At 29.2% G+C, this 12,471-nt stretch overlaps 1 protein-coding gene across 2 annotated transcripts in view; it reads left to right on the top strand.

Annotated features, from left to right (window-relative positions):
* Positions 1 to 12,471, top strand: part of LOC129961018 (zinc transporter ZIP3-like) — a 210,706-nt gene that overhangs the window by 92,467 nt on the left and 105,768 nt on the right. For both annotated transcript variants that reach the window (XM_056074811.1, XM_056074812.1), the window contains exon 2: positions 5,053 to 6,552. In XM_056074811.1, the coding sequence (XP_055930786.1) occupies positions 5,710 to 6,552 (843 nt within the window). In that variant the 5' untranslated portion in view covers positions 5,053 to 5,709. The remainder of the gene's footprint in view (positions 1 to 5,052; positions 6,553 to 12,471) is intronic.

Below are 12,471 nucleotides of genomic sequence, written 5' to 3'. Positions count from 1 at the left end.
GAAAAATTAATTTTCGGTGATTTTTATCAATCGATTGGAACAGTCCGCAATTTTTTCTAAAAACTAGGAGGTTTAAAAATAGTTTAATAGAACGGATGTTTTCATTTTAAATAAAAATAAAGATATGGTAGGAAAATAAGTGAATTTTGTGCCTTATGACATATTTCTACAATGCGTAGTATAGTATTTATTTTCTACTGGCTACTCTGCTCAACATGGCCTGAGATGAAAAGATTTGATTTTTTATGAATAAAATAACTGATGATGTGATAATTATTTATAGAATAGCAAAAGTTTGACATAAAAAGTTTGATATAAATTTAGAATGAGCATTTAAGTCAAATAAATGTTTTTGTCTTAAACATATTTTAAGGCAGATGATCACGTTGAAAAGAAGAATTTTGATGAAAATATACAATATTTTTTTTTTATTTATTCAATATTCTTAATTTTTGGAAAGTTGCCTTTATAAACCGTTTGGACTTATTTTATGTTCATTCTTTAGGAAATGCGTTCCTTTGCATATTTGCATAACTTACATTTTAATGCTATTTAAAATATTTCAATAATGTTCCCTAAAATTCTAAATTTTTATAAAATAATCTTACAAAAAGCGTCATAAGTTACAATCTAATGAATGTTTTTTTTTTCAAAGATGGTATAACAGTTTTCAATATTTTCTGCAAACTCAGAACTACAAAATAAGAAATAGGTTCGTTGCGAAAGACTTTTACGTTTGTTTTAATACTTTATAATGCAAATAAATAAATGAATAAAAGTTTTGTCTTTTATCACTTGGTTTTCATGTATTTAAAGATTGGATAAAAGGATAGTTTATTTGTTTGTTTGGGATCTAGTTAATACATTTTTAAAGCTACCTGCCAGATTTACGGCCAAATCATGCAAAAAAATTCTTCATTTAACAGGTTTTACTTGATATTCTTTTTAACCAAAAATGCCAATTTTCTTCTGATTTTTAAAGCAATTTTGCCTTTTAATCCTTTCAAGCATATTGGCTTATTTTCTGAACGACTTATATCAAACTATTTAATGCCTAATCACTCCGGTTTCAAACTACTTAATGAAAAAAGTTTACTTTTAAGCTTTAAGAATATATTTTCTTCATTAAGTGGTTTAAAAACTACACTCGTGTCCATAAATTAAGGATAATGCAAGTCCAGGAAAAGGAAGAGTAAGAAGCAAAACAAATGTGACTTATTTGTAGAGCCTATTTATTAAACAACAGGTAAGGAGAAAAAAAAGATGCTATATGTTTGATATCATTAATAAAAATTGCGATTTTTTGTTCCCTAGAGCAAATTACAAAAAAAAACACCAATATTACATGGTTGGTATGATGGTTAATACATAGTATGTCTCTCAGACGATGCAATACAGTTCGTACAACGCCTAGGCATACTGAATATCAAATTTTGAATCTGAACTTGGGGAATATTACACCACTCGTCAAGCAATGCTCTCTGAAGTTCCGGTAGACATGTAGGAGGTGGTTGAAGGGCTTCAACTCGTCGGCCAAGCATGTTCCACACAGGCTCTACTGGATTCAAGTCCGGTGAGAATGCTGCCCAGTCCATACGGGTGATATCCTCCAGTCGAATGCATTCGTTTACGATGTTTGCACAGTGATGATGGGCGTTGTCATCCATAAACACGAATTCTGCGCCCATGGCGCCCCGAAACAAACGTACATGTTGTTTCAGAATGACGTCCCGATAGATTTCGCCTATCATGGTTCCAATTTGAACATGCAGGTCAGTCCTGGAACCCAGAATAATTCCTCCCCAAACGAGCAATCCTGCACCAACGTAATGGTGTCGTTCAATGATGTTCTCATGGTGGTAACAGGCACCTAGCACTCTCCATATGAAAGTCCTGGCGAGAATCACATTGCAAGTTAAACCTGGACTCGTCGGAAAACATCACACAAGCCCAATTTGCGGTGTCCACAATGCATGCTCTCTACTCCAGGAACTCTCTCTAGCAGTGGAACACATCTGACAGGCCTATGAGCATATATACCAATCTGCCCTAAGCGTCTGTACACGGTCTGTCTTGAAACTGTCGTACCAGTGGCGGAAAAAAGCTGACGAAACACGTCTGATGCTCTGTTCCGTCTGTTTCTTTTGGCAGTAACTGCCAAATACCGGTCCTCATTCGGCGTTGTAACTCCGGGACGACCTGTGCTGTAACTTCTACTCACATTAACATTATCTTGGAATGGTTGCCAAAGCCTGGCGATGACACTCTGGGCGATTCCAAGTTCCTCGGATACTTCCCGCTGGGTACGCCCACATTGCAGTCGGCCGAAAATTCTACCACCTAAAAAATCATCCAAATGCATCCTTTGTGTCATAACTAAGCGGTTATTGCACTGAAAGGCTTAAAAAGTGCTTGCGAACAATTTTACTTTTTTGCCTGTATTCATTACTCTCTTACACTCTCGTCATTGTGACGTACTATCGGTCTCATCTGGTGGCTTCCTGCAATTTGCATATCATTTTTGAAGACGTGTGTAGGCATTTTACGGGTGATATATGTATTTTAGAGTTCGATTTCAGCATTACATTGAATTATCCTTAATTTATGGACATGAGTGTAAATCACCACGCATTAATACATTTTTATTATTTAAACTAATATTAATACTGTTATTTTCATGTATAGTGAGTATTTAATAAAAAGAGTACCTTGGTGTTTTATTCTTTATTACAACAGATTATAGTATAGAGTTAGATTTTGTAGAGAATATATGATATACAGAATATCTGGTCTAATTTGATTCAATAGTTAATTTCTAAACTGTTAAAGATAGCCATACATTTCTATCTGAAAAAGTGCTCCAAATGACGTAAGAAATACATTTTATATTATTTTAATCAATGAATTCACTTATGAAAGAAATTAAAATTACTGAATATTTATACAGTTCCTTGGATCTATCAATCATATTGCTAAAGTATTATTAAAATTGTATTTAAAAATTAACTTATCAAAAATTGTAAATTAAAAAGTTCCACTGTTCTATGAAACATAACTGACCTAGTTATGAAGCTTTGGATTTCATAATTTCAGACCAACTGTCTTCTCGAGAAAATACCATGCGTCTATTGGCGATTCCTCCTGGAAATATTCTATAATATCGATATTCAAAGTTTCAGATTTCGGACAGTTTTAGTTACAGAAAGATGGAACTATTTTTGTTTGAAATGAACTATATATTCAAAAAATATTTTAATAAATAAGACCAATAGTTTAATAAATAAGACCAATCAAACTACACAAAATATAATTCTTTATGTCATTTTTAGCGTTTTTCTGCTTGAAAATAATGTTTTCTACGACCAACGGCTTAGAAATAGCTATTATTTCTCAATTAAAGGGAAGACTTTAATATTCGGTCTACATATGATAAATAAATTGCTTAAAGGAAATTATATATGAAGAACTACTTATCAAAAGTAAATACATCTATTTTTTCTGAAATAAGATGCCTTTTTGTTGTTTTTACAATGTTTTAAATATTATACTTATAACAAACTAACTAAATATAGATAGTCTTATTTTGTCTCAAGACTCATATTTTCTTCTTAAAGCTATCTAAATATTTTGATTATTTTTTTTATAAAATTTAAATATTGCCATTTTTATTTTCGAAATTTGTAAAATAGATGTATTTCTTTTTGATAAGGAACTTCTAATATTATTCATAGCTTAAAATTCATTCCAATATTATATCCATAAACTATAATTTTTTGATATTTTAAATACATTTTTAAACTATATAATTTCAACTTTAAAGCTAATACATTTTGTGATTTAAAAAGACAAAATAATCTACATACCATAACTTTATTAATTATTCTATAATATAATTTAGTCTTCTTTCCATGAATATCTTTTTGTCAGATTCACAAAATATAAGGAATTATAATGAAAATTTGTATTTGTAATTAGTGTACTTAATATGAAGATATTTCCTTTATAATATATACTCCTTTATTGTATTACTTTTATTCATAAAATAAAAAAAATGATTTTTTATAAAATGCAAAATGTAATAACCTTGTTTATAGCAGGCATTATATCTTCATTTTAAATAAGACTTTTATTAGTTATGTCAAATTTTTTAGCATCTATTATGAGTTTACTTGTTTTTATTATGAAAATTATTTTCTTGGATGCAGAAAAATATGTCTAACTATACATTTGAACTGAAACATTCCATCGAAAACAAAATTAGTTAAAATAATTATGTGATGAATAGTTAAGTTTTTTGCATACTTCTAGAAAAAAATCACCAGTCAAAATTATTGGAGATGAAAAATTTATTTAATTATTCATAACAGTCTTTCGAAAAAGATCTATAATAGAATTTTATAATTTTTAAAATAAAAGATTAAATATATTATTTTATTATTTGTGAAAAGTTATTCTTCTGTTACAAAAAATGAATTTACGACGTGCGACTGAATAAATGACTTTACATGCATTAATTTCAAATTAATATCAAAAGATATAATTTTTTGAATAATTAATAAGCCTTATTAAGACTGTTTTCGAGCAGATACCTTGAACAATTTACTCCTTCGAGTTTATTTATGCTGTTTTTAAAATAAATGTCGCAATACAACTAATAAAAATGATTATTATATTTAAAAATGATCTAACATCATTCTTATTCCATGTCAAAAGTTATAATATTTTAAATATTTGCAGAAATCTTTAACATCATGATTAAAAAGCGTTATGAAACATGTAGCGTATTATTTAAGCCTTTATAAACGTTTAATTTAATCAACATTGTGACAAAAAGGAATGCAATTTTAAATTCTCGAATTACCTGAAACTTATTTCTATTAAATAACTGTTTTTTCATAGTAGATAGTATTTATAATATTTATTCGGTTGTTTGCCTTTATGAATTATTATTTTATCAAATGTATGTTAATCATCTGTATTGCTAGCTAAGAGCTATTCTTAAAATAATGTTTTAATTTTTCTTATAAACTAAGTCTATTCTTTCTTTTTCAGAAATTGTCATCCTTGTCTGACAGACTATGCAAGTGCTAACGAAGTAGTTGCAGTTGCATATGGACGGAAATTGTGTAGAAAGCCTTTTCTTCAAGTGAAAAAACTAAACGTCGATCTCCTGAATATGAATATTGTTTCACAATAAGTTCCCGAACATCTGCTCGTTCTCAAAGCCAACAGGTGTTACGATCATCTGTAAAACCTTTTAGTTATCAATAGTGCTGCTAGTGGATGTAGGGGATTTTCAACTCGAGATCAGTTTCTGATTATCTATATCTCTGCGGTGTTTAAAAAAAATGTGTCGTGCATTAGCCGTAAATTACTCCTTTTTCTCCTCCGGAAGTTACCTGTTAAAATTACGATAAGAATCTGAGCAAAGTGTTTTTGGTATCACTGTTGACTGATACGAAGATCTCTGACGAAACTAAGCAGTTACTTCTGTTTTGGTAGAAACTTCATGAACTGTTTACAGTGAAGAATGTGATGTAGATACTATTTTTCATAATTTATGCTTAAATTGGAAATCGTTTTCGCTGAAGTTTCTTCCCTTTTAAAGCAAATTTTCATTTATCTGTAGTTTAATCACTTTTGAAGCATATTGTTAGAAGTATTCTGGTTTAATATCTCGCATAAGTTCATATTTAACCGCCTTTCCCAATGCATATCATCCGTGTTCAGTTGTTGAGTCTTTTTGGCTTATTCATATGCATGGTATCAACATTTTTACTTCCTTATTGGTGGGTGAGTCGAAAACCTAATCTTTTTGGAGGATCAAAATATGAAGTGGGTGTCAGCTTGGCCAATTGCTTTTCTGGTGGTGTTTTCATTGCGACATTCTTTGTAGGCTTGATGCCTGAAGTCAGAAGCATGTTTGTTAATGTTTTCGAAGAATACAAGATCACTACCGATTTTCCCATCACAGAATTCGTAATATTTATCGGTTTCCTCCTAGCATTAGCCATCGAACAAAGTGTTTTGGATTACAAGGAAAGAAAAGGAACTTATTCGTCTGTTCCGTCTGGTGTCAGCGACGAAAATCCTAAGACAGAACTGAATTCTTCTCCAGCTTCTTGTGCTTTAAAGGAGATATGTGACTCAAACAGTTTGGACTATGACAGCGACAATGCACTCAGGACATCTATCAAAGTGTGCAATAGTCGATCAGACAGTGAATCTATAATAGGATCACCAGAAAAATTTCATAATCATAGCCATCACGGACATGGTCATAGCCATGATATTGGACAAATTCTTCAAGGTGAGAGCGGAATTCGCCTTGGTATGCTTATGGTATCTCTAGGGATACATTCTTTATTTGAAGGTTTGGCGCTAGGGCTACAGACTTCTGTACCGGTTCTTGTAAATCTTGTTGTTGGAGTTGCTGTTCATGAATTGCTCGTAGCTTTTGCCATGGGAGTGAATGTGTCCAGACTACGACTGAAAGCTCCAACTGCTATAAAATTAGCACTAATATTTTCTGCTTCTATACCAGCAGGACAGGTATGTTAATTACAATTTTAGATATTAATTCAGTTAAATAATTAAATAACTAGTTTAAAGTATACGTGAAATATATATAAATGGTATTTATAAAAAAAAGTTACATATTATTTAATAAAAAAAAGTTTAGTGAATAAAATGAAGTGAAATAATGAAGTTTGATGAAATAAAATGGAAATTTAACTTTTTCTGACTATATTTCCACATATGATTCGAAGTGTCTTGCACATCGGTTTGTTTGCTGAAACTCTAAAAGAGTTAATTAAATTTTTATGACATTAAACGAAAGAATTTTTTGTAATAGTTTATTGTCAAATATAAAAATAGTTTTAAAGTTTGTATTTTGAGTTGTAAGAACAGATAAATAAAAATTATAATTGGTAATAATTTAAAATTAGAAATTTTACTGCATGCTATAATTACTATAAAGAAATCGACCAAGTTTTAATTAATCATTCCCTTAAGAGAAGATTTTATATTTAATTCTATTCCTGAGAAATCGCATTTAGCATAATTTCAATGCAATTTCTAATGCAAAATAATAAGAAAAGTAAGAGAGTTAGAAAGCCATTTGAAAGCAGAGAATTTTATGAATTCCCTGCTTTTCTGTTTCGTAATTCAACCGTTAAATATTTTTCAGACATTTAATTTAATCATTTGATGAAAACGATTAAATGTGATATTTTTCCTAATAATATATTATATGCATTGTCAAATAATATTTCGGAATAAAATACATTAGAAAAGCAGTTTTCTTAAATCCTGTTATCACTTTCACATCTTTAATAATCCCGTTTAATGTGAATACATAACTGTTATGATATTATTTTAATGCCTTATGAGCTACTTAATAAACATTATTCCTCTGTCAGATGTCTTAAATATTCAACTGGAATCACGCTCCGTAATTAATTATGACTTTAGAAACTTCTACTAATTACAAAACACATGACTGAATTGATAATTTTGAAATGCGATTCGTGATCTTTGTAAAATTAAATAAATTTCCACGATTTTTGAGATGAAAGCGAATTGTGGAAACAAATTGAAATACTTTTTAATAATGAACTTAATTTACTCGTGGTAGCTCATAAATATTATCAATTTTAATTTATTTAATAACTTATTAATGCTTTTCTTAACGTTTGTTTTTCGTGCAAAAGGGTAAATTTAAACAGGGAAATTCTAATCCTCTGGAAAGTTTCCTTTGGAAATTTTGTTTTCCGCACCACTTTGGTCGATGCAGTTTTAATTCAGTTTTTAACAAATGCATTTGAAGGTTCCATATCCCTCGTTGAATAATTTATTTATTTGTACATTCCACGATTAAAACTTTGGAAAAGTCCGAAAGCTTTTATAATAAAGATTTTAAAGTTTTTGATTTTCTGTTACTTATTTCAACTCGTTATTTTAATTCAAGGATTTCTCAGAAAAAAATTAATTTTAATGTCTTTCAAATTAAATTTACGTTTCTAATAATCAGTTTTGTCGTAGAAGAATTTGATTCCACCTCGACTGTTATTGTATATATAACCACTGGAATCTTATTTAAAAGGTTTTGGTTTTATATATTATCAGTTCTTTAGTTAAGTTTCGAGCAATTCTAAATAAAAATGCTCTACTTTAGTTACCTTATTGAAAGTTTTAACGGTGAAAAAAAAAAACATTTTATGAAACTATTACTTTAACCCCCCCCCCCTCCCCCGCACGCACACACACACACACACGCATATAAATGTCAGTATTTCAGGTGAAGAAAAGATGTAGAGTTTACGGCATAAATACTTTGCTGTTGCCGTTATAGTTTTAAATTAGCAGCTGAAATCTACGAGAACTCTAACTATTATAGATTCTTACAGAATCTATAAGAATTTTAGCTTTCGAATAAGTTGCCTTTTAAATAACGAAAGAACATCATATTTTTAAAAGGCTAAGATCTATTTCACGCGTCTCTAGTTTTTTCATAGTTTATAGAAGGGTAATTGAAATTTACAGGATTGCAATGTTATTTCTATTCGAATCGAGTTACAAAATGATTAAGAGAGAAAAGGATAAAATGATGTTAACTCCTAAAAAGATTCTTGAAAAAAATAGTTTTGTGCATGTTTAATTCCTATCTCAAGGTTTTCGGCTATTTTCTTGGCTAAAAACATTTTTATACATCTGTCTGTAGATTTAAATTGTTCTCTGATTGCGGCATTTGAATAATAATAATAATAATAAATTCTTGAAAAAAATTGATTTGGACATGTTTAATTCCAATGCAAGAGATTTTAATTATTTTCTTAGTTAAAAACATTCGTATACATCTTCTCACTGTTGTTGAAAATAGTTTTCTAATTGAAGTATGGATAATTTTACTTTTAATTCTTAAAAAGTGTCTTTTTATTCCCTCATGTATGTAGTATCGAGAAAGTACAGTAATGTCTAAAAAATTCACCATGTTTTAGACCTCTTCGAGTTCAAAAAGCACAATTTTTTCCGTCTGACTCAAAAACGATTTGACCTAGAAGCTTGAAATTTCGTAAATGGTTCTTACGTCAAATTTATAGAATTCTATCAAATTTTGTGTAAAATCTGTTCAGAGGATGTCCGTCTGTCATGCTGAATATAGTTTAACACGATAACTACAAAACGAATAGAGCTAGATCGATAAGATTCAATTCACAGATTTAACATCTATTGTACATACACCTGTCAGAATTTGAGCTAAATCCAAATATGAGTTGACTGTCTGTCGGTCTGTAGTTTCAAATATAAATAAGAGCGATAATTCAGAAAGCAATGATTTAAATATATTAAATTTGGTATGATAATTTGAGACTACAATTACAGTTTTATGTCAAATTTTTGTTTCAATTGGTTGCGAAAAACATGTTTAAAACACAAACTTAATTTTCGGATATTTTTAACTGCATGCCAGGAATTAATCGCCAAAAAAAAAAAAAAAAACACTTGCCAAGACCATAATATAAATTCAGTAAAATTAATGCCAAAAATTATTATTTCGTAACTATTATAAGCCAGTGACATGCAAAGCGTTCTCTGGCATAACAAATTTGTTAGAGTATACAAGAAAGTTTTTGAAAAAACCATTCGCACTGTTTTGTCTTTGCTTTCCAGAACATTTTCCTGCTTGCAAAACATCCTACCTTCACTTTCTAAACAAGTCAGTGTGGTATATCACGCTCTACTAAAAACAAGTTATGCGTAAATTTATTTCCCGTTTTCGATGACATCTAATGCCATTGAACAACGCGTCAATCGGTAAGGTATTTCGTTATGTTTTCCATTTTCGTAGAACCAGTTCCTTCACCCTCGTTTTTAGAATGACCTTTGAGTCGTCCATTAACAGTGGGGAATCGTAATCTCGGCTTTCCTGTTTTTATAATCATCTTGTCTCGGTCATCCGATGACTTCATGGGCGTCTCTTTAACCCCATTTGGATTTCCTGTTGTTTAACCTTTTCCTCGCGTGTGTGAGGCTGCGGTGATGGTTTTGAAAATTAAATGGTGTCATCGTGGTATTTGGCTTCTGTTTTTAATATTTCAATAATTTTTATAAAAAAATTAAATAATCCGAAAGAACAGGAAATTTAAACACAAATTTTAAAATTACTTAGGAATTTTAAAATTCATAAATGAAATTGCATGACATATTTTTTAAATATCTTTGGCATATAATTGAAAAAAATTGAATGATGCCATTAGTACTAAATTTCTATTTTAATATTTTAAAATTAAATTGTATTAAAATAAGCTGAAATATTGCAAAATACTAGAGAATTTTCGATACAGATAAGCTTAAAGATTACCGAATTTTGATATTTTAAAATTTATAATTGAGTCGTGGTATTTGATTTTGAAAACTGAATGGTGTCATCACTGTGTTTTATTTCTACGGTAGTTTTTTAAATAATGTTATTAAAACTGCTTAATCTGCAATAACAAAGAATTTTTGACCCATAGAAGTTTAAAAACAACTATTAATATTTTAAAAGTTATATTTGAATTTTTTTGACTAACTTTTTAACCATTTTGGTGTAAGTTTTTAAGTATCGATTTTAAAATTTGAATGATAACATTTCTTTTTTAATATTTTGAAACGTTTTATTGAAATAAATCCAATAGAATAGAGAATTCGGCAACAAACTTCGAAAATGTGGAAATTTGGAATTTTAAAAATTATAGTCTCAGTTAGGGTGATAGAGAACAAATTTTGCAGACTTTGCCATTTTCATATATTTGAAATGACCTTATAAGATGGAAAATAAGTCTATAATTTATGTGAGGGCATAATCGTATTCTAGAGGATTCATTGATCAGTGACTTTAAGATTAACAATAATTAGTTATTCAATTCAGTAATAGAAACTGTAGCTGTTATTTCTAGTAGCGCATCCAGTCTTTTATTCAAATCATTATTTTCTGACATTTATACCATATAAAAACGTCTACCTAAGCTATAGAATTTGGTTGGATAAATTTATCTAAATCTTGTAAATCGCAAATTATCATTAACAAGTAAAACAAATTTGATTTAATCAAATTGATGATCTTTAAATTTGTTATATTTAACTGACGTTAGCCAATTTCATAAATTCTTTATATTTACAAATATCGAGTTTTTACTCTGGCACCTTCAAATAATCGTTCAAAATATTCATATTTGTTGAGAAATAAGCCATGTACGTTTAAGTTATTTTCTCAACCTCCACAACCTCCATTTCTTATTGAAAACAAAATCATCTCCGAATTTCTCTTTCCACATCACATTTTTTTTTCTTTTTCCTCGGCTTCAGTTTTCTCGTTTTTTTTCCCCATACTTGTCATGAAGCAGCATCAAGTAGTTCTTGATAAACAGCTTTCATTTCTGAAAGATAATATGTATCTAGATCACATGGTAGATTTTTTTAAAATGTCAATTGTTGATTTGACATAAAATAATGAATATTATTGATAAGACGAGACTCTCCCGCGTTTCTAGATTTAATATCATTTTCTACCATACAATAAATTATTCAAATGTATGAAAAATATAGATTTTAAGGCGCTGTAAAAGCCTGTTCCTAATTACCCCACTTTGAAAATTGTCAGGCGCAGTTGAGAACGCTATCCTCTTACCCAGGAGAATGTCCCAAAACTAGATCTTATTCTTCTCCGTTATATTTTATACTTCCAAGAAATATATTTCACGACCTAACTCGCAAACGACCGATGTATGGAATGAATAATGACATTCAGAAAAGTTTCGATTTCTCTTTTTTTTAACACGATTGCAATTAAAGTAAATGTTTTAAAATAACATTTTAAAAAAAGGGAAAAGATTACTTAAGCACATACTCTTCAAGTAGTTAAGGCTTCACAGGTACGTACTGTAGTAACCGTTCCCTATTACTCTTCCTAATCCTAATTGAAATTTCATATATTTTTAAATATCCGATTATCTTTTTAAAGGGAAAATTGTTTTATTTGATTTTTTATACAACTCTTTATAAAATTTAATATAATTAAATAATCGGAAAGCCCATTAAATTTTGATTAAAACATGAAAAAAGAATATGTTAAAATTTTATAAGGTGCTATTGAATTTTAAGACCGAATTTTAGACATCAATCGAACAAAATTGCACCGCTTTTACTACATATCCTTACTTATATTAAATATATTTACTTATTTCAATACATATCTCTTAAAATTCTAAAGCAGCATTGCAAAGTGCTTATAAATTATTTTTGAATTTTAGATTCCAAAAGTAAAAAAATTATTAAGTAATTGAAGCAATAATATAATGATTATTAAAAATTCCTTCTTTGTTTATTTTATTAGTCGTACATTATTGAACCATATTGCAAACAATCTGAATTGCTTGATTCTTCATACATATAAAATTAATAGCATTTCATTTTAATTACAGTTTG

This window comes from Argiope bruennichi, chromosome X2 (assembly GCF_947563725.1).
Source record: "Argiope bruennichi chromosome X2, qqArgBrue1.1, whole genome shotgun sequence".
Lineage (NCBI taxonomy): Eukaryota > Metazoa > Arthropoda > Arachnida > Araneae > Araneidae > Argiope > Argiope bruennichi.
The sequence above is the reverse complement of the archived record's forward strand: the minus strand, read 5'-3'. Positions and strand labels throughout refer to the sequence as shown.